This window comes from Parasteatoda tepidariorum, chromosome 9 (genome assembly GCF_043381705.1).
Source record: "Parasteatoda tepidariorum isolate YZ-2023 chromosome 9, CAS_Ptep_4.0, whole genome shotgun sequence".
Lineage (NCBI taxonomy): Eukaryota > Metazoa > Arthropoda > Arachnida > Araneae > Theridiidae > Parasteatoda > Parasteatoda tepidariorum.
The window spans coordinates 44043777-44071232 of NC_092212.1; the positions used below are offsets into that span (position 1 = coordinate 44043777).

At 29.1% G+C, this 27456-nt stretch overlaps 3 protein-coding genes across 3 annotated transcripts in view; 1 reads left to right on the forward strand and 2 right to left on the reverse strand.

Moving 5' to 3' along the window:
• Positions 1–2788: 2788 nt before the first annotated feature.
• Positions 2789–4628, reverse strand: LOC107449952 (protein YIPF6). The gene has a single exon (XM_016065640.3). The coding sequence runs from the start codon at positions 4513–4515 to the stop codon at positions 3862–3864; it is 654 nt and encodes a 217-aa protein (XP_015921126.1). The 5' UTR covers positions 4516–4628; the 3' UTR covers positions 2789–3861.
• Positions 4629–4852: 224 nt separating this feature from the next.
• Positions 4853–5947, forward strand: LOC107449951 (NAD(P)HX dehydratase). The gene has a single exon (XM_043047613.2). The coding sequence runs from the start codon at positions 4975–4977 to the stop codon at positions 5872–5874; it is 900 nt and encodes a 299-aa protein (XP_042903547.1). The 5' UTR covers positions 4853–4974; the 3' UTR covers positions 5875–5947.
• Positions 5948–16150: 10203 nt separating this feature from the next.
• Positions 16151–27456, reverse strand: part of LOC107449950 (uncharacterized) — a 246812-nt gene continuing 235506 nt past the window's right edge. The window contains exons 6-8 of the mRNA XM_071185666.1: positions 25524–25607; positions 20330–20596; positions 16151–17158 (exon numbers count right to left, since the gene is read on the reverse strand). Of these exons, the coding sequence (XP_071041767.1) occupies positions 16919–17158; positions 20330–20596; positions 25524–25607 (591 nt within the window). The 3' untranslated portion in view covers positions 16151–16918. The remainder of the gene's footprint in view (positions 17159–20329; positions 20597–25523; positions 25608–27456) is intronic.

The following is a 27456-nucleotide window of genomic DNA, read 5'->3' on the forward strand; positions in this document are numbered from 1 at the left end:
AATGTTCAATTCCGTAGCCGTGTAATTTTGAACCAATCCAGTAGACAAGGAAACTCCTGTACCCCCAGAGGTATTGATTTGTTATGGGAACATGGAGGACTTAGCGACTCGACAGATTTAACGTGCATCAGTCACCATTTATTACAAGGGGAGTCTTCGGTCGGCTGGGATCGAACCCACGAACATGGGCCCAGTGCCCTACCAACCAGGCTATCCCGGCCTATTTGGCATGATTTTGAAAGTTATGATATTTTAGTTACTATAATATTATGACACGTGACTCATGGATTTAAATAATCACTTTCTGGTGTGATTTATTTATGCCGATTTCATAGTTAATCCAAATTATGTTTTGATCTTTTTTCAGCAGTCGGTGCCTTGCATTTCCACTTTGTATTGAAAATTTGGGTATTTTTAATACAATATTATTGCAACACGCGAAAAGAGGAGGAATCCCCATGTTGATATTTGTTTTGATAAAGGAATTTGTCAAAAGAAAAGCATTAGCTTCTTCAATTTTCAGTTTTGAATGAATTCTGGTATTTTATTAATTTTCTGCAAGTATAAGTTGACTTATTATTAATCAAGTTGACAATACACAGGGTTTCCATGGGTCAGGAAGAACAGGGAAAACCTGGAATTGTCAGGAAATTTTATTTTAACTCCAAAAATCAGGGGAAGTTAAAAAATTTTTGGCAAAAACCTGGTAAATTCCTACATTATACCTGAAAAATAACCAGTCTTAAAATTGTCAGTCACAGTAATCAGTTTGAGATTCGACTTAAATGATTCTAACATTTATTACAATTATTCATTGTTAAAATTTCACATTTAAGTAAAACTGAAATGTTTCCATCCTTTAATGATTTTTTTTTACACAGGAAATCCAATACTTAGCATTACAAATAAAAGAATCGAAGTTTTCTGATAAAAAATTTCGTGGTATAGATAAATATAGTATGGATTTTCATTGAAATTTACTTGATATATCTGGAAAAGTCAGGGAATTTTTTTTCTGAAATTGAGTGGGAACCCTGAATACAATATTATTGCAACACGCAAAAAGCGGAGGAATCTCCATGTTGATCAGTGATTTTCCAATTTACATAACTTCTTAAATTAATTTTATCTATTTCCAACAAAAAGTTTGTTATATAATCTTATGTAAGGTGATGAGTTAATTACAGGGTGAATAATTAGCAAAGCAGCATTTTCCTTTTAAGAAATTTAATATGCAGTTATTACTTTTTATTTTTAAACTAAAAATAATTAAAGAGATCAGAAGCATTGTACAGTAAGGAACCGATTATCCGGAACAATCGGGACCATCGCTATTCCGGATAACTGATTTTTCTGGTTTTCTGAATCGCTACACAAAGCCGTTTTTTTATTAATAAACCCAACTAAAAAAAAAAAAAAAATTTTTGGAAATAATCTTAAAAAGAAAAAACGATGAAGTAATACACTAATGATCATTTCCAAAATAATGGTAAGGTGAACATCTTTCAAAAAAGAAAGAAAAATCCTAAAATCTTATGAGGAAAAAAAAAACAAAAATTTTAAAAATGGCGGGAAAATTTATCGAATTTCATTCCGGTTTTCCGATTTCCGGATAACGGGTTCTGTACTGTATATGATTTAACATTTAGTCAATTAGACAAGGTAAAATCACATTACATACACAGCTGCATATTATTCAAATATGTCTTAGTTTTTTAAAACTAGTACCAAAGCTGAACATATTTTTTTTTGTTTAAAAAAGTCTTAATACTTCCTTCCCAACCGCTCCTTTCAGAAATACTTTTTAAAAGTTGTAAACTTCTTAAAAAAGGTAAGAAAAAGATTTAAGAAGGCTTAAAGAAAAAGAAAAGTANATGTCTTAGTTTTTTAAAACTAGTACCAAAGCTGAACATATTTTTTTTTGTTTAAAAAAGTCTTAATACTTCCTTCCCAACCGCTCCTTTCAGAAATACTTTTTAAAAGTTGTAAACTTCTTAAATAAGGTAAGAAAAAGATTGATAGGAAACACAGACTTAAAGAATGTTCTAATCAAATATGTTCAGAATTTTTTTCTTTGATTTTTAAAAATATTCAGATAATTATTTAAAAAAAAAAAAAAAAAGAAGAAACAGGTTAAATTTCACTATAATTGTAACCACTAGCCATAATAATGTCAAAACTTTATAGAATTCTGGTGAGAATAAATTTAATTCAATATTTAACCTATGGGCAATTCTATGATACGATGGACAACATAAAAAAATAAACAATTAACAGTATCCCTCCATTAATAAATTTTTAATCAACTATTTTTGATATAAAATCCAAAATTGCAGTTTTTAAGTATTTTGTAGCAATAAAAAGATTTATTAAAATTTTAATATAGTTTGTAGCTGTAACATTGGTCACAAAAGCTTTTTCTCGATTAGCCAATTTCTATGTATCCAGTTAATATCATTTTTTAAAAAATCCATTCATTGCTTATAGAAAGAAATTTCAAAATAAAAATAAGTTTTACTCCATGTCCTTTTAAAGTAACATCAGTCACATTTTTTTTTTTATTTATTCTAAAGCATTTATAACTTTCATCCCTTTTTTAATATGCACAATACTGAAGAACATCTTATATATATAGTTTTAAAAACAATTATTAAATATTTATCAATAAAAAAAAAGTTTAAAAATAAGAAAGCCTATCAAAATTTAATATCAGTTACCATGAAATTGTATCTATATACATTTAAAAATAATAAATCTGTTCTGATTGATAAAAGAGAAACACCAGAAAAACAATATAAGTTTTTATTAGTGAATACAGAAGAAAAAAATACACTTCAAGTAAAGAGACTAATGACTAGTATCACATAATGAATAGTGCAATCCAATATTCGATGCATGTGTTTTATTTTTAGCAATTAATAACTGACATACATTGAAACAAATAAAAAATTTAAATAAAGGATTCCAACGATTTTTAGTCAAAACTAAGTTAAATTAATAATTATCATAATCATTACAATGTTTATCTGTGAAATGCTTTAACTATAAGAAAACCCAATTATATATATATTTTAGAATTTCAATTTTGCCTTACAACTTACAATATAAGTACTTAGATAAAGCATGATGTATGCTTACACACTATAAGAATAATCTTTTATCTGTTTTAACTGCATTTAAAGTGGAACAAATATAATAATGTAAATGTTCTCATTTATTTAGCATTATAAGCGATGAACTAAGGGACACAATTATGCAAACAATATCTAAGCTAAGGATGTTTTACATTGATAAAAATAAAAAGAGTTATAAGATTAATAATTTTATAAACAAAAATATTTTCTTAATCTGCAAAGAAAGAAAAAATTGATGCTCATACATTATTTTTGCATAATGAAACCTTTCAAGTTGACCCCTTCTGCATTTTGATTACCTATTAAGTTGAACTAAATATTCAAGTTCTAAACAGGTAAATACAATGAAATTCCTTTACTATAAGTTTACTTGTCTTAATAAAGCATCAAATCGTTGTCTTAAAAGCAGTCAACTTACACAGTTTTTATTGTAAAAAGAAAAATTTACTAAGATTATTAAGAGTTTGCGTTCCAAAATAGAAGTCTAACATTTGAAAATACTGCCAGATCACATCCTTTAAATACACCAATATTAAAGTCCCCCTTATAAATACTAGAACACATCAAAAACTTATTAATAAAATTCTTATGAATATTACATAAGGTATTACTGTTACATAAGTGAAGGAATTTAGAGGTATAAATATACAAAACTGGTGGTTATTTGTTAAACATATATACTTCTTAAGTTTTTGTTCAAAATATAAATAAAAGTATAAATATCAGCTTACGAGCTGGCCAAAATCATCCAACTTACTACAAAATAAAACAAAAATATTGGATAAACAGCAAGAGCTTTTCTTTTAGGCAGTTGTGTATCTCCTAAGAAGACAGTGACCCCTACAATAGCCCAAGAAAAGCCACAAGTAACCAAAAGTAATTTAGATATAAACAAAAACAGTGAATAATTAAAAATCAACCCCATAATTTTACACATGATCAAAGCTATAGATGGTGCAAGTAAACAATACCCCAAAACACAAACACTCTGAAAAAAAGATATGTTCCCACCCAAAAGCTTTGAATTTACAGTAACAACAATCGCCCCAAACCAAACTATGAAAAAGATCTGCGCAAATTGCAGTCCATTATCATCCATATCATCTGCATTTTCTGTTGACAAGAGAGAAGCAAGCAGCATACATAAAATCAATGGTCCCCATAAGTCCCAATCTTTCAATAAGGTTTTCTTTTCTTTGGGGTATAGGACATGGTAAAATTTAGTGCCAACTGCTTTTAAGTCACGGGCTATAGTATCTTTGACAGGCTCATCTAAAGTATGATATTCAGCTCCATCGCTACTAGTAGGAGTACCTCCAATCTCTCCTTCCAAGGTAGTTTCTTCATTTTTTTGGTATAATATTGAATCAGGTGACTCCATAATTTTTAAAAAGTTTATAATCAAATGCTACATTAGATAAGTTTAGAATTCTCTTTCGTGTTTACCGATCTGCTGTTTACAAGTCATCACTAGCGAGGGAAAAGTGGAAGTTGTATTATTATCTTTTTTGATTTTATTCTAGATTGGAGTCGAGATTAATGCACTCTGACTAAACTTTTCAAGTTGAAACAGTATTTAAAGAACTGCGGCATATGCTGAAAAACCGAAAAGTAGTTTGAGTTTTCGTTCTAGTTTTGAAAAGCAAAAATTTTTTATATTTTTTTATATTTCATGAAACTGCTGAGCTACAAGACGAGCTTCAATCGATTTAATAATTACTTCGACTTGGATTTCGATTTGTTTGTAAATAAAACATCGAGAGAACCTGATCGGAAAACCATAACTTTTGTTTTACCTTTTAAACAGTATTTCAATTTTTGAAATAACTGTGTTACCGGTATGGATTTCAAAGAAGAACTTTTATCTATTATTCCACCGTTGTCAGTGGATTCTCATAAAGGCGCTGCTGGAAGAATCGGTATTGTTGGTGGCTCCAAAAATTACACTGGTGCTCCTTACTATGCTGCAATTTCCGCATTGAAAGTTGGTTGTGATCTTGCTCACGTATTCTGTTGGCGAGATGCTGCTCAGGTTATTAAAACATATAGCCCTGAATTAATTGTTCACCCGATACTTGATAGCCCCAATTTTATCGAAGAAGTTACAGATTATTTGCCATCGTTACATTCATTAGTTATAGGACCCGGTTTGGGACGTGATAAAATAACTTTCGATGCTACACGTAGCTTGATTAACTTAGCGAAGAAAAGAGATATGCCTCTAGTCTTTGATGCGGATGCTTTGTTTTATTTAAACGAAAATTTTCAGGATGTTATGTCTTATAAAAAAGCTATATTAACACCAAATAAAGTTGAGTTTAAACGCCTTTATGAAGCAGTCTTAAAGAAAAATTTGCAATCAGATGGTTGTAAAGGGGAAGTCGAAGAGTTATCGAATGCCATGGGAGTTACTATTGCAAAAAAAGGTCCATTGGATATTATATCTGATGGTTCAAATACGGTACTTTGTGATGAGTTAGGTAGTCCCAGAAGATGTGGTGGTCAAGGTGATTTACTTTCTGGTTCTATGGGAGTGTTTAGTTACTGGGCTCATAAAAGGTATCCTGAAGCCAAGACTCATTGTCCTACAATATTAGCTGCTTTAGCGGCTTGTATATTGACTAGAAGATGCAATCACCTTGCTTTTAAGAAATTCCAACGTAGCATGCTTACATCGGATATGATATCTGAAATTCATGCATCATTTAGTTTTTTTGTTTCAAAAGCAGAACTTGTATGAAACAGAATATCTAATTTATTAAATTTAATGCGTGTTTTACTGTAAATTCAAAAATTGTATAAAAAGAAATTCTTTATATCTTTTACAATGTTGAATTTTGGGGAAAACTATAATTGAGGGTGCCCCTTGGCAAAATTGGCGACTTATGTTTGGCGTTATTCCTGTTTGCACGGAACACCGCGGTAACAGGAATGACGACCAAAACATAATGATATTTCATTAAAACATGGGAAAATTTTAACAAAACATCGACGAAAACTTAATAAAATTGCAATGAACACAATATAAGCAAAATTAATAAACCCAATAAAATGCATTTTGAATTGAAACAAAAATTAATGGAATAAGTACAGAAAATAATCGACTGACTTTATTTAGCTTGAATATCCTCACTTTTAGGTACACAGAATTCTCTAATAGCAGTTAAATATTTTTAAATGTATCATGAGTAGAATCTGTAGTGGCGGACGTATCTTTCGCACAAACATGACATTTATACCAATTACTAATTAAACTTTCATTCATACACCAGTCAATCACTGCTTTTTTTCCCATTGTTATTCAAATCGTACAGAAACTTAAGATTTATCTTACTTACCGAAGTCATTTTCAGGACCAGAAGCAAAATTAACCTTACCAGCCGACATCCAACGTAGAGCTAACTGACCTCTGAAATTACATATACCGTTGAACATTTAAAAATAAAGCTAAAATTTAAACCAATCAGAATCACGATTGGGTTTCAACATCGCCCAGATTGGCGATCAACAGCGAACACAACTTAGCGAGAATCAAGGGGCACCCTCAATTATAGTCTTGCCGAATTTTGTATAAATATGAAGAAAAAAAATTTAGTTATAATTATGTGTTATGTAAAGATTTCAACCAAAAGAAGTGGGATATTTTTATATTAGTGCCTGTTTAGACCATTTGAAATCATCCAGGTGCGAAGTTTAACCGTTTAATTCTTGTATTTGTAATAAATTTAAGATACACATATAGTGGTTTTGAGTTGTTTTTTTTGTTTCGGAGTAAAGTTCTGAGATTTAGTTTTAAGTTTCTCATGTGACAATGCTTAATTGTTGCCAAAACTTGATTACCACTTTGGGGCAGTTATCAATATCTATTTCTTTCTAAAAAATTTGTAAATAATAGATTTATGTGCATAATATTCTTAAAACATAATATTTTACATAATATTCATAAAACTACCTTATTTCTGCTTTCAATTCATTTGCATTTTATGTACTTCTACATTTAAAGCAAAATATTTCTACATTTAAATATTTAAGAAAGTAAACATCTAACTCTGTCAGAGAGTGACGCTTTAATAAAAATAGATTACTGAAATTTCTAACATTTTTGTTGTTGTTCTAATGGCTGTTAAGATCAGAGCTGGAGAGTTGATAGTTGAAATGTTCAAGTTGTGACTCCAAACTTTTCTAAATGCTCAATTCTCACTTATACTTAGGGTGACCTGAGGTAGTTCTTGATCAAAAAATGCAATCATCTATTTTGTAAAAAAACTGTTCAAGATAGAATTTTAATATTTACTGGAAGTTTGAGGCTATATGAGATGAGTCCTATGCTACCTTTTGTTTGCAAATCTAATTAGAATTTAAATTTTTAATGATCAGGAATTATTTCTTGATCATTTCTGGGGTAATTCCTGATCACTTCACGCTGTTTAAAAATAATTATACAATGGTAATTAACAAATAGGACATCAAGATCAAACAAATGAACCAAAAATCTATAAGCAGCTAATAAAACGATTTATTTAAAAAGCAAGAATGAAGATCAACACTTTAAATTTTCCAAAAATCTTTGCATCGTGCCATACATTTTAGGCAAACAGCCAACTCATTCACATGTTCTGCTGGAATATAAAAAAGAGTTCCCACATGGGTTACTTTTGCTGGATTTTGTAACTTCATTAAGTGAGAGTGTAAAGTTAAGTAAGGTATGTCGACAGCTGTGGCAGCAGCTCTCACACTGAAATTTTCATATTCAATCATTAAAAGAAATTCACTAATTTTGCTTTCTAGAAGCTTAGTACACTTTTCAGGCTCATAATTTCTCACCATATTTATATTAGGCCGATTTATAAACTTAAAAAATTATTCTAACAATGTACACACGTAAAATTAAGATGGAAGCAAGGTAAGACAAATTAGAAATGGTGCAAATCAGAACACATTTGTCTTGTATACCGTTAAAAACAAATTTTGTGATTACAGTTAAAATATATTTTACAGTTGTTCCACTTAATAAATATGAACTGTTATTTAAGAAACGACAATTAGCTATTTATTATCTGTTTTTAATACTATTTATAAAAAGAAATGACAATGATCAGGAATTACCCCAGTGATCAATAATCACCCCATCTGTAGGGGGCAACATTTGATATAGTTTCCTATAATCAATTATAATGTTTATAGTAGATGTGAAACAATTAAACAAAAGCTTACACTATTTTCATATCAAAGAAAAAGAAAGTAACTCAAAATATTTTTTATTAAGAGAAGGATCTTTGCAGAAATGTACACATTTTGAAACCCATCTTTAAAATGGAAAATACAGAAAGCAGTTTAAAAGATAGGATTTTGTTAGATTAAACAAAAAACTATTAAGTAAATGTAGTTATACTTTAGTAAAGTGTACGAGCATTCTTGTCCATGTCTTCAATTTTAAAAAAAATTCTTTTTGAAATTAAACTTAGGTGATCATTATTTACCCCAGAAACAGAGTGATCATGAATTAACCCGGGTCACCCTACCTAGCCTCTGCAAAATTCTGCTTGATATTCCTATGTTTTAAAAGGTGATTCATTTAGTATCTTTATAATTTTACTCTGAAAAATTGCAATTTGCAATAAATATAAAAACTTCCCAGAAATTTTTTTTAATTTAAATTATTTTATAGCATTTATAAAAATTTTATCGAGTTTTATCAATTAAGAATTAAATTTCATTTTGTAAAAGAGAGCAGCCTCAAACTATGACATTTGTCTTTGTTTGAATGGTAGAGGTCGTAACACCAAGTGTTATCTTAATAGCAAATACTTTAGCAAATTGTTTTATGAAAGACTTTTTTTACCGGTTGCCTTAATGTTAAATGAACTTCTTTAAATTTTTTAGTCATAATCTGCAACAGATTAAACTATTTGCAGGGTCTGTTTTTGTAAAATTGTGAAAAAGTGACTCGTAATTTGTGAATATTAAATAAACGTTAAGTCACATTCTTTCAACCAGGGTCCACTTTTGTGAATTTGTGCAAATAGGGTCCGTTATTGCAAAAAAACTTTTTCAAGGAGTTTTTAATTTGTAAAGTTCCTGCTTTTTAATAATTTAAAAGAGTGTTATAATATTCAATCAAGTAACATTTTTGTTTGTATAATCATAATATTTGTCTGAATAATTTTTATGATATCATTTCTTTCTCCCTCTTTTACTCTAAATGACTTATTTCTTAACTTACTGAAGTAATTCTTGAGTGAATTTTTTCAACTCCAACTCTGTTTTTCTGATGTATTGCATTTAATTAACCGCCTTGAATTTCACTGAAATAAGTTCAACATATGGCGCTATATTGGTAAAATACCTAACAGCAAGAGTTTTCGAATGAATGTAGAACTTGTATACACTGCCCTTTAATACAAATAATGGGTCCTGCTCTACCATGCTCTCTGCACTTGGTTTTACGCTTATTGGTGAGTTGTCGGATATGCTACTTTGCATAAATTAGCAATTGTCAAGCAATGTATTATTATTATAAGCTATATTTGTGCTGTTTAGTTATAGTTAATAGTTATAGGTGTTTAGTTTGTGCTGTTTGGTTACGATATAGTTCCTTTCGAACGCCTTTGCAATAAATTTTATAACAAGACTTAGTAACATAGTTTAGGAATCAAGCAGTCAGTAAATACCCCCAAAACAGGACACAATATTTATTTAATATATCTCGACACAAACACATCACATTTTATTTTACTCTACATTTACAGTTTTATACATATTGTTAGTAAAAAAAATTACATTATTTTAATTCTTTAAAATAAAAAAGCATTTCAATTTACAGCAAAACACTACGAAGTGGGCTTTAAACATAAGGCAATGTTGATATCACATGTACAAGCAATATAAATATATATATAGTGCATTCTATATAATTTGTAACAATTCTACTTAAGTTTTCATTGCATGTTAGAAGTAATTAAAATAATCTCATAATTTTTAAGAAATTTTCAATTTTTTTTAAATGCATAGTTATTTAAATGTGTTTGAAAAGATCATTTTTGTTTAACATCTCTATTTACAAGAATTTCAATTTAGTTATTATACAAATGTTTAAATACATCAAATAAAAATTTCAGCTCATCATCAATGTTTATATCTTACATCTAAATTAATTTTGAAATGCTGTGTACAATATACAGTGATTTATTATTATTATTATTTAATTAGAATAACATGTTAACTAATTGCAAACTTTTTATTCTTATATTTCTAACCTGAGTTTTTTTTAATATTATGTTACAAGCTGATCATTATTTTTTACACATTTTAAATTTTTTATATATATATTTACAATTTTTCATACTTATAATGACCGATATATAGTTTTTATTGTGCTTTTGTCAATATAATAAAACACTAATTTGCAAACCCTAAATTTAGAAAATGACAAAATATATTGTAAATTTCTTTTTATTTTCTATCGGTGAAGATTTCAATTATTTGGAAATATATTATTCAATATGTAAAATTTATAGGAAATGAACTTATTTAGTAATTGTTACATATGATAGAAAACATTTAGAGCTAAATTGATAAATAGAGGCAATCAAAGTCATTTCCGACCATTTGTTTCTTAAGTATTAGGAAAAATAGTTCAAAATTGTCAAATTATATTTAGCTTTAACTTTTTTTAAAGTANATTTTGTGAAAAAACTATTCAAGATAGAATTTCAATATTTACTGGAAGTTTGAGACTATATGAGATGAGTCCTATGCTACCTTTTATTTGAAAATCTAATTAGAATTTAAAAGATTTTAAATTTTTAGTGATCAGGAATTATTTCTCGATCTTTTCTGGGGTAATTACTGATCACCAGTTTTTATAGTAAAGGGGCTGTTTAAAAATAATTATACAATGGTAATTAACAAATAAGACATCAAGATCAAACAAATGAACCAAAAATCTATTATCAACTAATAAAATGATTTATTTAAAAAGCAAGAATAGAGATTAATACTTTAAATTTTCCAAAAATCTTTGCTTCCTGCCATACATTTTAGGCAAACAGCCAACTCATTCTCATGTTCTGCTGGAATATAAGAAAGAGTTCCCACATGGGTTACTTTTGCTGGATTTTGTAACTTCATTAAGTGAGAGTGTAAAGTTAAGTAAGGTATGTCGACAGCTCTCACAATGAAATTTTCATTTTCAATCATTAAAAGAAATTCATTACTTTTGCTTTCTAGAAGCTTAGTATCTTTTTCAGGCTCATAATTTCTCACCATATTTATATAAGGCTGATTTATAAACTTAAAAAATTATTATTCTAACAATGTACACATGTAAAATTAAGATGGAAGCAAGGTAAGATAAATTAGAAATGGTGCAAATCAGAACACATTTGTCTTGTATACCGTTAAAAGCAAATTTTGTGATTACAGTTAAAATATATTTTGCAGTTGTTCCTCTTAATAAATATGAACTGTTATTTAAGAAAAGACAATTAGCAATTTATCATCTGTTTTTCATACTATTTATAAAAGGAAAAGACAATGATCAGGAATTACCCCAGTGATCAATTATTACCCCATCTGAAGGGGGCAACATTTGATATCCTATAATCAATTATAATGTTTACAGTAGATGTGAAACAATTAAGCAGATGCTTACACTATTTTCATATCAAAGAAGAAGAAAGTAACTCAAAATATTTATTATCAAGAGAAGAAGGGGGATCTTTGCAGAAATGTACACATTTTGAAACCCATCTTTGAAATGGAAAATACAGAAAGCAGTTTAAACGATAGGATTTTGATAGATTAAACAAAAAACTATTATTAAGTAAATGTAGTTATACTTTAGTAAAGTGTACAAGCATTCTTGTCCATGTCTTCAATTTAAAAAAAAAAAATTTGAAATTAAACTTAGGTGATCATTATTTACCCCAGAAACAGTGAACATGAATTACCATGGGTCACCCTAATAAAAATTTTCAATAATTTGGTAAACATAGGCTGAAAAGCGTTCAAAGGTATTTAATGAATTAAGCTCATGCTATTTAATAATTTAAAAAAGTGTTATAATCAGGGTTGGCAAGGTTTAGGACAGAATGGATTAATCCACGGTTTAAACCCTGGTTTAAACCGTCCTGTCCAAAACCCCTTTGTCCAAAACTGTCTTAAACTGTCCAAAACCCTTTTACTCAAATTATGTCACAATTTTATCTGAACAATATTTAAGAGGTAAAATAAACATAGAACTAATAACATATTGATAATTAAATATACTAGAGAATATTTGTTTTTAAAAGTATAATGTTTTATTAATATTGTTTGACTCTTCAATTTAAACAAAGGAAGATTAATCAGTAATCAAGTTCAATTGGTCCTCTCATTCAATAGTACATAACTGAAGTTTGGCCTTGCCATACAGGTTAAAATATTAGGGACTAAGTGCTTGGTTCGTCATAAACAGGTTTATTTATCTATAGTACTATTCAAGAATACTTTTATTTCATTCATGTTCAATTCTTTTAGCATAGTGGTGATACATCACCAGTGTCAGTAACTGAAACTGATGTTATGCCCTTCAAAACTGTTAATACATTTTTCAGTTATTTTGTATTTTCAATTTAAATTAATATATTTATATTTAAAAACATTTTTTTTAAAAATAGATGTCTTTTTTATCATCCTGTGATGCAGAAATTATAACATTTTTTTAAAAAAATATTGTGAAAAATAAAAGGTTAATTTTTGAACAAATTTAGTTTTTTTTTTAAGAAAAATTATTATTTTTTAATATTGCCATATTTATCCTTATGCAAAAATATTATTTATCAGTATTAAAAGCATATTTATATTTAAAGGATTAGGTATTCACTTTTGTTGTTCAATGAATTGTGGAGCTTCAAAAATTATAAACCTTTTCCTATTATATTATATTATTTTCTTTTAATAAGTTATAGTAAATTGTATAAAAAATATCAAATATTTATTGATACATGTAATTATTATGTGTACAATGGTTACACCTATAGAATTTTTACCTTTTACCAAAGTTCAAGGTTTTGGACACTTTAAGACAGTTTAGGACAGTATTACCCAGTTTAGGACAGTTTTACCCAGTTTAGGACAGTAAAACCCACGTGTCCTGTCCAAAACCAGTCTGGGACGTCCAAAACCCCAACCCTGGTTATAATATTCAATCAAGTAACATTTTTGCTTGTATAATTATAATATTTGTCTGAATAATTTTTATATCATTTCTTTCTCCCTCTTTTAATCTAAATGACCTATTTCTTAACTTATTGAAGTAATTCTTGAGTGAATTTTTTCAACTCCAACTCTGTTTTTCTGATGTTTTGCATTTAATTAACCACCTTGAATTTCACAGAAATAAGTTCAACATATGGCGCCAAATTGGTAAAATACCTAACAGCATGAGCTTTCGAATGAATGTAGAACTTGTATACGCTGCCCTTTATACAGATAATGGGTCCTGCTCTACCATGCTCTCTGCACTTGATTTTACGATTATTGGTGAGCTGTCAGAAATGCTACTTTGCATAAATCAGTTGTTCCTTATCAATTGTCAAGCAATGTATTATTATTATAAGCCATATTTGTGCTGTTTAGTTATAGACGATATAGTTCCTTTCGAACGGCTTTGCAATAAATTTTATAACAAGACTTTGTAGCAAAGTTTAGAAATCAAACAGTCTGTAAATACCCCCAAAACAGGACACAATATTTATTTAATAATATATCTCGACACAAACACATCATATTTTATTTTACTCTACATTTACAGATTTATACATATTGTTAGTAAAAAAAATTACATTATTTTAATTTTTTTAAATAAAAAAGCATTTCAATTTACAGCAAAACACTACGAAGTGGGCTTTAAACATAAGGCAATGTTGATATCACATGTACAAGCAATATAAATATATATATAGTGCATTCTATATAATTTGTAACAATTCTACTTAAGTTTTCATTGCATGTTAGAAGTAATTAAAATAATCTCATAATTTTTAAGAAATTTTCAATTTTTTTTAAATGCATAGTTATTTAAATGTGTTTGAAAAGATCATTTTTGTTTAACATCTCTATTTACAAGAATTTCAATTTAGTTATTATACAAATGTTTAAATACATCAAATAAAAATTTCAGCTCATCATCAATGTTTATATCTTACATCTAAATTAATTTTGAAATGCTGTGTACAATATACAGTGATTTATTATTATTATTATTTAATTAGAATAACATGTTAACTAATTGCAAACTTTTTATTCTTATATTTCTAACCTGAGTTTTTTTTATTATGTTACAAGCTGGTCATTATTTTTTACACATTTTAAATTTTGTATGTATATATTTACAATTTTTCATACCTATAATGAATGATATATAGTTTTTATTGTGCTTTTGTCAATATAATAAAGCACTAATTTGCAAACCCTAAGTTTAGAAAATGACAAAATATATTGCAAATTTCTTTTTATTTTCTAGCGGTGAAGATTTCAATTATTCGGAAATATATTATTAAATATGTAAAATTTATAGGAAATGAACTTAATTAGTAATTGTAACATATGATAGAAAACATTTAGAGCTAAATTGATAAATAGAGTATTTTTTAAGTATTAGGAAGAATGGTTCAAAATTTTCAAATTATATTTTTACTAGCTTTAACTTTTTTTAAACTAATTTTTTTACCTTAGAATATTAAAGTAAAAATAATTATTCAACTGATAAAATGTATCTTATTCAAATGATTTAGAAGTAACCATTGAACATTTTAAATATCAAAGTGTTAAGTGTGATTCGTTGGTTGAATAACTGACATTGAAATAATTTTTTTAAAGTGAACATAATACAATGTGTGTTAAATAAATATGTGTGCAATGCATCATTTTATTTTTTAAATATCTTTATATGAGCACTTGTGCCTTGTTATTGTTTTATTTAACTATTAACAGTTGAAATACTTCTTTGAGGTGATATATGAATATTTGATTAACTTTGTTGTTATATTTTCTTTTTTTAAAACTTCTTAGAATTGAGAGGTGTTTGATGTTTTAACATTTCGTATCTACATTTAACAGTTCTGTCCAAATTTTTCTAGTAATTCAAGCAACATTTTCTTTAAAATAAATTTCTTACTGGTATCACGACATTCTTTATTAAAAAACAAACTATTATAGAAAAGTTACACCTTAAGTACTAATGGGCTTAAAATTAATACAGTGCACTCTCGATATCTCGAAAACCTTGTTACGTCAAAAAAATATTTTTCCTCTTGGAATTATGTATTCGCCTAGCTAATTTGAATTCCTATGTTCAAGAGTTTCTTCTCAAAACCTTGTTACGTCAAAAAAATATTTTCCCCCTTGGAATTATATATTCACCTAGCTAATTTGAATTCCTATGTTCAAGAGTTTCTTCTCAAAACCTTGTTATCTGGAATTTTTGTATATATATATATATATATATAGAAATGTTATGTCGAATTTTTGTATATAATATAGAAATTGAATTTTTTCAGAAAAATCACAAAGTAAGTTTATAGTAAACCAATTCTTTTCTATTTAATGCATAATTATTTTTGTCTTATTTTTAAGAATAAAATTATCATTGTTGTATTTAGACTTATAGTTAACTATATTATATACATATTTAATAGTAGTTATTCTTATGTTTCATCTTTAATTTTACGAGTTATATTTTAGAATATATGTTTTTATTTTTTAGGACATATTTAGTTCTGAACTTGTTATCTCAAAAACTGGCCATATCGAATTTTTTTTTGTCGTCTCTTCAACTTTGAGATATCGAGAATATACTGCATTAAAATTTATTGTACTCTTCTTTTTTACAATTACATGAAGATTTATAATGTTTTTTATTTAAAAAATACAAACTAAAGAAAGTTCACGATGACTGAATATTTACACACTGTTTCCTTATAGCGGAATGAGTATGTAAGTGAAAATTTTTATGTGGTTATAAATACACAAGAGTAGTTAGAAATACGCTGCAGATAAGCTCAAATGTTGTGTCTAAAACACTCACATTAAAACTCATCCATTTGGAAAATCTTTTCAGTTAAAGCAGTTAATGGGTACATATTTTCTGACAATTCCTGATCCTGGTGCTATAGTTTATACAGTTCTTTTCTGTTGTGATTTTAAAGTTTAAAAAATGTTAGAATTAAAACTTCCTGGAAAAAGATGTCTGCATAATGTCATGTGAAAATGCAAAATATCAACCCAACTTAACACTAAAGCTCTGACAGAATCCCCCAAAAAATAAATAATGCAGAATATGTAACTGGGATTCACAGAAATGAAAACCCATCCCTCATTATTAAAACTACAGATACACTCCTCAAAAGTGAAACAGTCAAAATGTGTACAGTCAAAATGGGTAAGCCAGATTGTAGGTAATTAATGGTGTTCATTTTTTCTTGAACTAGTTGGGACAGAGAGGGGATTTACTAATGAAATATTACATAGATTAAGTTATGTTGCTGCAATGGGAACAACAAAAAAAAACACGTTTGCTTAAAATATTTTCAAAATTTGTTAATGCAGAATATAAAAAAATAATAATAACAATTAATAGTAATAATAAAAAATAAAAATAAGCAAACTAAGTAATTTGAAGTAAAAAAATAATTTAAAAAATTTTTTAAAGAACTTATTTGCATTTTCACATGATATTATACCGCTTAAATGATATATGTGTGCCTAAAATTGTAAGTACTTATAGTGTTATTCCATTCATGCTAAATGGCAGTTTCTGTGCTATTAAGCATGCAAAGTTCTTTCGCTATTCGAATATTGTCGCAGTCTGGTAATAAACTTCGATGCTTTGGTGCATGTTGACACCTGCAGGGGGGAAGAGGTCGTTGGTAATCAGTTTGGATGGCGACATTTCTGAGTTCAAGATTTTTTGAATCTTCGTTTGTCCTCTGCCGTTTGAGTGTCGCAGCAGTTTTTCTTTCCAAACTTCTCTCTTCAAGAACCTATAAATTGAAGTATTTTTAGTAATTTGTTCATTAATAAAATATATAAATAATCTTTTAACCCCAACCCACACAGAAGACCGTTGCACAGGGGTTATAAGGAGTCAGAATGGTTTTAAAGGCATGAGAAAATAACTACTTTCATGCTAATAGTGCCATTGCAAGTAATCTTGTTGATAGAAATTGAAAGTAAAACTGTGAGCTTCGTTAACGTGGGGATTTCAGATAAATAAGAAATAAGTTTCACGAATCGTCAATTTAAATTTAACTATGTTAGAAATATTCTGAGAAGTTTAAAAAAACAGTAATTTTGCTGATGGGTAAACTTTTTGTCCTGTGTCAAATTTTGAGAGTAGTCGTAGCAATTTATTTTGTTTGTAGCAATTTTATTTGCAGTTGTAATAATTTATATTGCCCACCAAGACACTCGTGTGTAAAACTATTATATTTTATGGCATTTTTGCAAACGCCAGTATTTTCACGACATGTAATGATTTGCATTTTTCCCCTTTTTTACCCTCCCCCCTCTTTTACATTATATTATAATTCTGTTTGTGTTTTCATGCAATGCAGTTGCAATACCAAGATTTCAGAAAATGTTATTCGATTTTGTACTTTTATTTGAATGATATTAGTACTTTAAATGTGACTGTTAACACTAGATCTAATCAAAGAGAATAAAAGATTTTATTTCTGCTATTTTTATAAAATATATTTTTAATTTTTGTAAGAAAACAGATAGAAAAATTTATTAAAGGTAGTTTGATGGTTTAATCATTTGATGTATCTGATTGCTGCAGAAAATGGCGTATATATGAAAAACACTTATAGGCAAAAAGTGTTAGTTACTATTTATTTATGCAAACCTAATATTTCTTTCTGTTGATATCACTATAGTTTTAAAAGAGCCGTGGAGGCTCAGGGGATAGAACGTTTGCCTTCCAGTGTGGTGAACCGAATCGAATCTCAGCCATGGCTGGTCGATATGAATTCCGCACCCGGCTCGCACCAACCACAATGCTGACTTAAAATATCCTCAGTGGTAGACGGATCATGGGTTAGAATCCCCTTGCAGTTAGGCTAACCGTGGGGGATTCCGTGGTTTTTATCTCCATGTAACCCAAATGCGGTTTATCTCCTTAAAAAGTCATCCACGAAGGCAAATTTCTCCCATTACTTGATCAAGGAGTTCCCTTGTCTTCTGGATTGGTTCAAAATTACGAGGCTATGGAGTTGAACATTGAAAGCCGTAAACCTTAAATTGGATCAGCTGTTCAACGACAATTATGAAATAAAATATAGTTTTCAAAAAAGTATAGTGCATTGATTTCAGGTTCAAAAGATATATTGAAAATATTAATGCATTATGATACATAAAACTGTTTTGTTTTTGCAAAATAAATCCTAACAATGAAACACTTGTGCTACCACCGTTCTTTAAAAAAAAAAAAAGTAAGAAAGAAAGAAAGGCTAGGCAGTAATGGGTTACTAATTATGATTTAAAAATTATGTAAATCCCGAAGGCGTATTCAAAAAGACATAAAATAAACGGAACGCACAATTTTGCTTTCATTGTTGAATTCTTTAGTAAATTCCACGTTTAAAACTGTTTATAAATTATTTTATTGTCTTTCGTTTATTTTTATTTTATGGAATTCGAAGCAAAAATTTAGTTGTAAAGTTTGATATTCATTTTATTTTATAACCGTCGTTGAACAGCCGACCCAATTTTGAGTTAACGACTGCCAATGTTTAATTCCGTAGCCTTGTAATTTTGAACCCAACCCAGAAGACAAGAGAACCTGATCAAGTATTGATTGAAATTTGTCTTCTTAGAGAACTTTTTGATGGAACTAACCCTCATTTGCGTTACACGGAGAAGAAAACCCATGATTAGCCTCACCGCAAGGAGATTCTATCCCATGATCCGTCGGCTACCACTGAGAATATTTTACGTAAGCACTGTGTCCGGTGAGAGCCAGGTTAACGGATATATTAAATAAATATCTGCGAAATCAATTCTCATTTAATTTTCATTATCACTTTTGAAAAGTATTTTTCAAAATGCTTGATGATACTAATGCTTACTTTCACGTTTTTTGGGAAGATTTTTTTTATAGTAAATTTATTTAATAAATTTGAGATAGTTTTCAAAATTTGTTTGATAATTTTAATTAAATAAACAATTTAAACACAAAGCGCTGGAAAACCATGCTTTGTGTAGTGATGTTATTAAGAATTTGCGGACAATGAAAAATATTGTGCTAAGAAGTGTTTGTTCAATTGTTATTTCACTATGAATAGGAAAACGATGCTCCTCCAAAAAGCTCAAAAATTGACATTTATTCTATTGCATTTATAAATATGCTGTATTATTATAAAACTATTTGTACGATGTAATAAGTATTTGTACATCACGTTTCACTTTTCGTGGCTTTTGTTGGCTACAGAAACGAGGCAAAGATAAATGCAAACGGATTTTAAGAAGGTTTGAATTAACGGGTTAGATTAGAAGAAACCACATCCCAAGCCTAAGACCTGAGATCATGGAGAAGTTTACAAGGCACCAAGGTTCATAAGGCACCAAGCTTATGGGCTTGGTGCCTTATGAAGAAGGCAAAGAATGGGGTTGAAGAGCCCAGTTATTATGCATTTATAAGTAAAAGTGATCCAGGGTGCATAGCGTTTTTAAAAAGTGCTTAAAGGTGCTTATTTTTGTTTTTTTAAAAGCCCTTAAAGGTGCTTTTTCCATTGGGTGTTTTTAAAAAGTGCTTAATTTTCCCTTCTCCAAAATTAGATTTTTCCTTTACTATGTTGATTTTCGCAACGAATTATGCAGAAAGACACTGTTCACATTGTTCTATTCAACGTTTTCACAATTAATTCAATCTAGTTCGGCTTATCGGCAGTCCGTAGCTTATGAAAACGCCATTCGATTTACATGATTAAAAAATTTTGACAATTGTCAAAAACAATGCCGAAAGTATTTTTTTATTTTTTGGCATGACGGTTTAATCCAGATAAGAACGTCAATTGTCAAAAACTTTCCAATCCTTCCTATTTGTGATTTTTTTACAGTGCTTAAAAATATTATTTGAGTGTTTAAAAGGTGCTTATTTTTTGTGGAATAATTTGGCTGCGCACCTTGTGATCCTATTTTTTTAAATTTACCTTGGCTATAATTGCAGCTGATACATGGTCTGGGGTTATTTCTTCTGTAACAGTTGCTACTGTGGAAGGTTGAAAGTTGTTATGTGATGCTGGCGTTTTGTTTACTGAGTAGACCATAGCTGCTGGAGGTAATGTCGGTACTGATACTTTGATTGTTCTCACATCTGGAGGACACTGATCAAGTAGAAGAGAACAAGATGAGGCACGGTTTTCCTTCTGGGGACGAGCCAAATGCCGCTTGACTTTTGCCTGAAAATCTGCTGGCAACTGAAATAGACAGTACAAACAGTCAATGGTAGGAAATAAAATAGTTTGAAAAATAAACAGAATAGAATAAAATGTTTGTTAATTATAGTTGTACGCGGCAAAAGTGTATAAATATGTGTAGTGATGGTAATATAACGTACTTGGAAATGTTTTGAATTTAATGAACAAAATTTATTAGAAAAAAAGAAAAGTGTTTCATGAAATTTTTAAATTTCTCAAATTCTCTCTTTTAGTTTTACAAAATTTAATTGAATTTTTATCGTAATTACCCTGAATATTAATAGCCGTTAACTATTAAGTTTTTGTAACAGTAAAAAAAACTGCTCGAAAATACAAGTATTAAATACTTTTTATCAGTAAAATTCTTTTTATACTTCTGTAGTTCTACAGTTATTAAGAAGATCAAATGTGCATGCAAGCAATATATCTGCACAGCTTTACTTACAAAAAAACTATTAACTGTTAGAAAGGAGAAAAAAAAACACCCAAAAGTAAATAAAATAGCTGGAATCAGTAACAAAATTATAAAGTAAAAAACAAAAAAGAAAAAGATTTAAGTTAAATTAATATAGGAATATGGAGGAAAAATTTTTTTTTAAAAGAAGCACACTTCTTTTTTAGCAACAAAACTGTTTAGATACGATGGAAGTAACAAATTTTAAACAAAAATGTAAAAAAATAAATATAGTAATGAATAAAAATAGTTGAGAAGATCAAACTCCAAGGACTGAAGCTCCAGACGATAATTAATGTATAATAAAGTAAAAAAAAAAACTTTTAAAAATTGACTAAGAATAAGAAAATTATTTTATTTTTGTCTGACTTCATACGAAGAACTTGAAGCTCATTACTTTTAAAATGCTTGGGAGGCGAAAAAGTGATACCTGATACCTACTTCGTTTCCAGTTTGATAAAAATAATATTTTCTTCGTTTTTACTTTTTTCTACTTCGTAGATGTGGTTTTTTAAAATTTATTTTGTTATTTTTTTCCCTTTTTGTTTTGTGTTTTTTAGCTTGAAAAAGAGTTTAAATTGTGGTGTTTGATAAAAAGAAAGAGTATTTTTTTCTCGATATTATGGAGAAACAATACGATACATTTTAATTGTAGATGTCAGAAAACAATTGAAACTTGTGACGTCATCAGAACGATAACATGATACTAAATTCTATTATTAGAGGTCAAGAAAGAATTGAAACTCGTCACTAGACATGGAGTGACAGTAGCGATTCAAATGCTCTATCTAGTCTAAAAGTGGTAGGTTTTTCGATGAAAGATTCCACTATCGAGGAAGAGTGATCGATTTAATAAAAACATAGTAATTACAAAGAATTGCGAAGTGGCAGCTTAGAGATTCTCTAACACATCACTATTGACAGTTGCATTCAAAACTCATGATCTAACTAAGGGGTTCTAACTTTCGACCCTTCTCCCGACCATACTATTGAGACTATATTTCCCTATATTTTGGGGATAAGAAATCATTATTCGTCGTAAAAAAGCATGTTTATTTAGAAAAAGTACGTTTTTGTGTTTGATTTCGAAACTTAAAATATCACGTGCAATAACTAATTAGCATATTTGAAATCATCCTCTCAAACTTTTAAGATAGTAGGTAAAAATCCAATTATTAGATCAAAAGTTATTCATATTTTTTTTTACTTCCTCCTGTACATCTCTGACCAGGGTGAGTTAGTTTTATAGAGTTGCTACTTTTGTAATGTGGACTGAATTTTCAACTGACTTCTAGTATAGCATACACCCAGATGATTTCCAAACCGTGTACCGACCAATCTCTGGAGTGTCATGTGAAGGATGACGAAATATTCCCATGATTTTTTATTCTTGAAAGTTTTTCGAAACATTCTATGGAATGCCTATTCTTTAAATGTATGTCCTAAAATCAACCAGTTATGCATGGAATAATTAATATTTCACTCATTGTTTAGCCATTTTACAGAATGATTAATGATATCCAGTAAATACGAAACAATTAATATTCCCCACATTGCCTAGGCATTCTGTACTATGATCAATGTCAACCGCAAATTATAAAATGATTAATATTTTTCACATTGCCTAGGCATTCTATAGAATGGCTAATGAAAAACATACCTACATTCTACACATTGACAAAAGACTATAGGCAAAGTATATAATTGTCATATTTGATACTTTGCCTAAGGAGCTTCTGTCAATTTATAGAACGGCTAGGCATTCCATAAAATGGCAGGGTAAACTACATAATAATTCTCACATTTTATACTTTGTTTGAACGACCAGGCTTTCTATAGAGTGTCAGGATTTTGTGCATCGACATTACGTGATCGAACAGTCTTAAAATATGGATAAATCATTTTCTTTTAAGGATGACTTTAAAAGGATTGGGAACCCATCTGGTATACATGCTTTCAAAATTGAAGTATCAAAGTAATGCTTAAAATTTGTATCCCTTGTACCAAATGGTATGTTTCTGGTATACCTTAATTTTTCAATTGAACAATTAATTATAATTAACTACTTTTTCCAAAAATAAATTTGCCGTTTTGATTAAAGGAAATATTTAAATAGATTCTTATGTAAAAGTTGTTTGTAAAATTTTGCGGCCGCTGGTGAGGCGCATTATGGTGGTACAGATTTTCCTACTTAAAGAAAGGGTCAAGTTTAGGCTTGGTCTACTACACCAGTACCCGTGGCGAATAGGAGGTATTAACCAATCCTTTTTCAATTTGAGATTGTTTCTTTGAGAAGGAATGCAGCATCTGTGCTTTTGTTAGTCCTAAGACCAGAACACCAGTAAGTATAGTTTGTCTACTGTAAGAACTCCTCCCGACACCAAGTCTGAGGCTGTCTGCTGGCATGGAACAAGAATATCGCATTTCAGGGAAGATAGCTTCTCTTCACTTAAGGGCTCACACAATAGACTGAAGAAAAGATTCCCTTTCTCTCGTCGACCCGAACCCAATACCTGTCCTAAGCAATGATCCTACACCCTACTTGAAATAGTTATACCTCGTTACTATAGTCACCACCACTGGTCCAGAGTAATGGATGGGGAAGTTCTTACTTTAGACAAACTATAGAAGACTGTCTTAGCTCCTTCACCTGTAGACAGTTAGCTGGTACACTGGAACGGCCTTTACCCCTTTGGTGGCTCTTCCAGGAGAATTTTCTCCTGACGTACCCCGTTCCTCCCAGGGGCACCCTCTCGTCACGATGAGGCCACCTACAGGACTTAAAAGGGGACTACCTTCACATAATTAATAAAACATGAAAGAAATTTTGTCATTCAAATTATGCGTCACTTATCACTGCACTGAAAAAGCAAGATTTCCCAATCTTCTTGCGCAACTCAATATGAGAAGGGGAAGAAAAAAATATAAGTTTTTTTNGAGAAAATAGTAGTAGTGGTTTACTTTTTTTTTTTTTTTTTTTTTTTTTTTTTTTTTTTTTTTTTTTTTTTTTTTTTTTTTTNGCCCTTTTTTTTAAATAAATAAAATTTTAATGGAACACAAATATTTTTAATTTGGGGTATAAACCTAAGAATTAAAATTCAGTTTCAATGAAATGGGCGGCCTGGTACCATTTGATCCACGGACCGGTACCGGTCCTCGGACCGGGGGCTGGGGAACACGGACCTACAGGACTTAAAAGCGGACTACCTTCACATAATTAATAAAACAAGAAAGAGATTTTGTCATTCAAATCATATGTCACTTATCACTGGAAAAAGCAAGATTTCCCAATCTTCTTGCAACAACTCAATATGAGAAAAAATAAAAAATAAAATATTAGTTTCTTATAATAGATATTGTTCTATATTATTTCAGCCGATTTTACGCAATTTCCCTCATTTGAATTGCTGACTTGTATTTTTGGAGGATATTTTTCTTTTTTATGGAAATAAAATAATAATTGCATTGATAGAATGAAAATTGCATTGTAATTTGAATGTTTAAAATTCGTCAGCATCTAAAAACACTTTATATAACGATGGTCAAAATCATTTCAATCATATTTGGTAAATTCAAAATGAAATACTAAAACACAAATTTTACTTTCTCATTAAACATAAAAATGAAGTTTTCTGGGGAAAACAAGTAAAGTTGGCAGCTATGTGTTTTATTTCTAATGTAGTTTAATAAAATTCTACGCTATTAAATTTAATACAGAACAACTTTGTTCAGTTCGATTTTAGTTCACATTTCCTTTCTCGATTGAATTTTCGTAGATTTTATTATATTTCATTCGATAATGTATTATTCGATTCCATTTCATAAGATTTTACTTGTTTACATTCCATCCAATTTGGTTCTATTTCATTTAACACAATTTAGTTAATATTGATTTCATCTATACTTCGAATTCAATGTCTTCTTTTTCGTTTTCCATTCAGTGACATATTCCATCCTATCTTGTTCAATTGCTGATCGATCCTAGTTGCTTCGATTCAAATTAGTTATATTTTATGATTATTTCATTCCATTCAATCCTGTTCAATTGTTATTCGATTCAATTTAGTTATTGTATGTTCTGTATTATTTCATTCCATCTTATCCTGTTCGATTGCTATTCGATCCCATTTGCTTCGAATCAATTTCGTTTGTAGTCAATTCAATGTTGTTTCGTTCAATCTTGTTCCCTTCTAATTCGATCCCATTCGATTCAATACAATTTAGCTATATTTAATTCAATATTATTTCATTCGACTGCATTCCATGCTATCCCATTTAATTCAATTTGGTTACAAATTATTCAATGTTATTTATTCCTTTAAATGTAATAAATCGCTTGGTTCTAATTGTGTATGTCAGATTAGTTTTTTTTCCAACTTTATGCTGTATAATCATTCAAATAAAATACACCAATTATTAATTATTTCAAAAATAATAATTATAAAGTTAAATTATCACCAACTAATTACTTACAGAATTGAACTTATGGGCCACAAAACTTGACGGTTTGCACTGTAGCAAGCGAACAGCAATGTTGCAATCATTCCTGTATTGTTCCTACAAAGAAAAAAAAAGAGACAAGTCTTAGTAAAAAAAATGCGTTTAAGTACAGTGGACAGAGAAAAAAAGTACTTTCCTGAAAAACTTCTGTTCTAATGATCGAATATTCCCAAACTAAGCACAATATTAATAGTTCAAAGGGCTGGCTTCAAATATGTAAATTAATTAGCATAAAATGGTTGAAATAAATCGGGAATATCGATTATTAACATTATTTTCACAGCTGAATGCTACAGCGCATTGTATAACTTTATTTTGATGAGTTGAACTTCTTAGAATTTAGTTTTAATTAATCTAAATGGGTAAAGTCTCCGGGAAGTACTAAAAAATGATAATAGTAAAAAGTAAAATTATTATTATTTTTTTAACTGCATTGGTATATATAATCAATTTTGTATATGATTGCGCAGTATTAATGGATAGGTTAAATTTACTTTTTTTCACCCCGTCAAAGTACTGGTTATTTCTTTTTAAAACTTCAATGCCGTTCATGCTTGGCTGCAGAAATTTCTTAAGCAGACACAAGCAGTAATTATAACAATCGATCCTAAAAAGCGTTTAACAGTTCGAATTAGCTCATGTAAAATATTAGTTTATCTGTTAAAAAATATATATATTAACTTGTATAAAGCATTGTTGGATACAAATTGCACGAGATTTTTTCTTCCTTCTTTTCAATATTTAAAAGATATCAAAAATTAGTGCTAGCTCACAGTTAAAAAAACGTATTTCACAGGGAGTTTATTGGGCGTTTTGTTAACGGCTATCTAGCCTTGATTTTTTTCTGTCAGGTAAGTGCAAGTTAAATCAACCTTGATGGTATGCAGTACTTTGAAAAGTGTTTGAAACCACCTAGATCACACAGATTGACACAGGGATGTCATAAAAAAGTAAAAAATGGTCACAACAGTCACTAGTGTGATCGTTTTGAATAGACCCAAGGAAATCATAATGTGACTTTAATGTTACTGTGTTTTGTGATATCTCAAGGAAGTCACCACTGCTACTTATTGATTGTGACTTATGTCACTTGGTAGTCACAAGTATACTTAACTGGGACTAAATTCTATGAGAAACTTTGTTGCACCTTTGATCCCTTGCACGTAGGTCCATTTCATGACTTACTTGTCTTTCTTAATTTGGGGTATTTTCTGCAACTTGTCTCATTAAAGCAGACCAGTTACTTCAAAGTCTTTTAAGCAGTTTTTTGCCATCTCTTAAAATTAAATATGTGAATCACAAGAGAGTCATGAATACACACAACAATTACATTCACGCCTGATATTTTTCACATGTCTCCAAAGGTTTCTCAATATGATTTTGAAAAAAATTTTTTTTTTCCATAAACGTGTTTGTTAAAAAATTGCATACACTAATGCTCACAGTGTCAGAATTTTTTTTTCTCAAATGTTAGCATACACCTTCCACAAATTACCCAACAATATTTAAATAAATATATTTTAATATTATCGTTTCCTTCCCTTTTTAATATAGATGAATACACTTATATTATTTTCTTTACGATTCATGTTAGAAATTTCACAACACAGCAGTTATAGTCACAAACGTTGATAAGATACATTTTATTAAAAAATATTATTGCAGTGGAAGAAAAGTTTTTGATGAAAAAAAACATTTTTGTAGTCTTTTAGTTTTGAATTAAATGCTTTATTCTATTTTGAGAACATTTGGATTAATATTGATAATGTTTATACTAAAAGATTTATTTTCAGGAAAAAATGAAGACAAATATACAATAGAATATGAAGTGCCTAAAGTTGAAGTATATATTGTGCACAGACACTTAGTGATTTCTAGGAATAATCGGTAACATCTAATTGATATT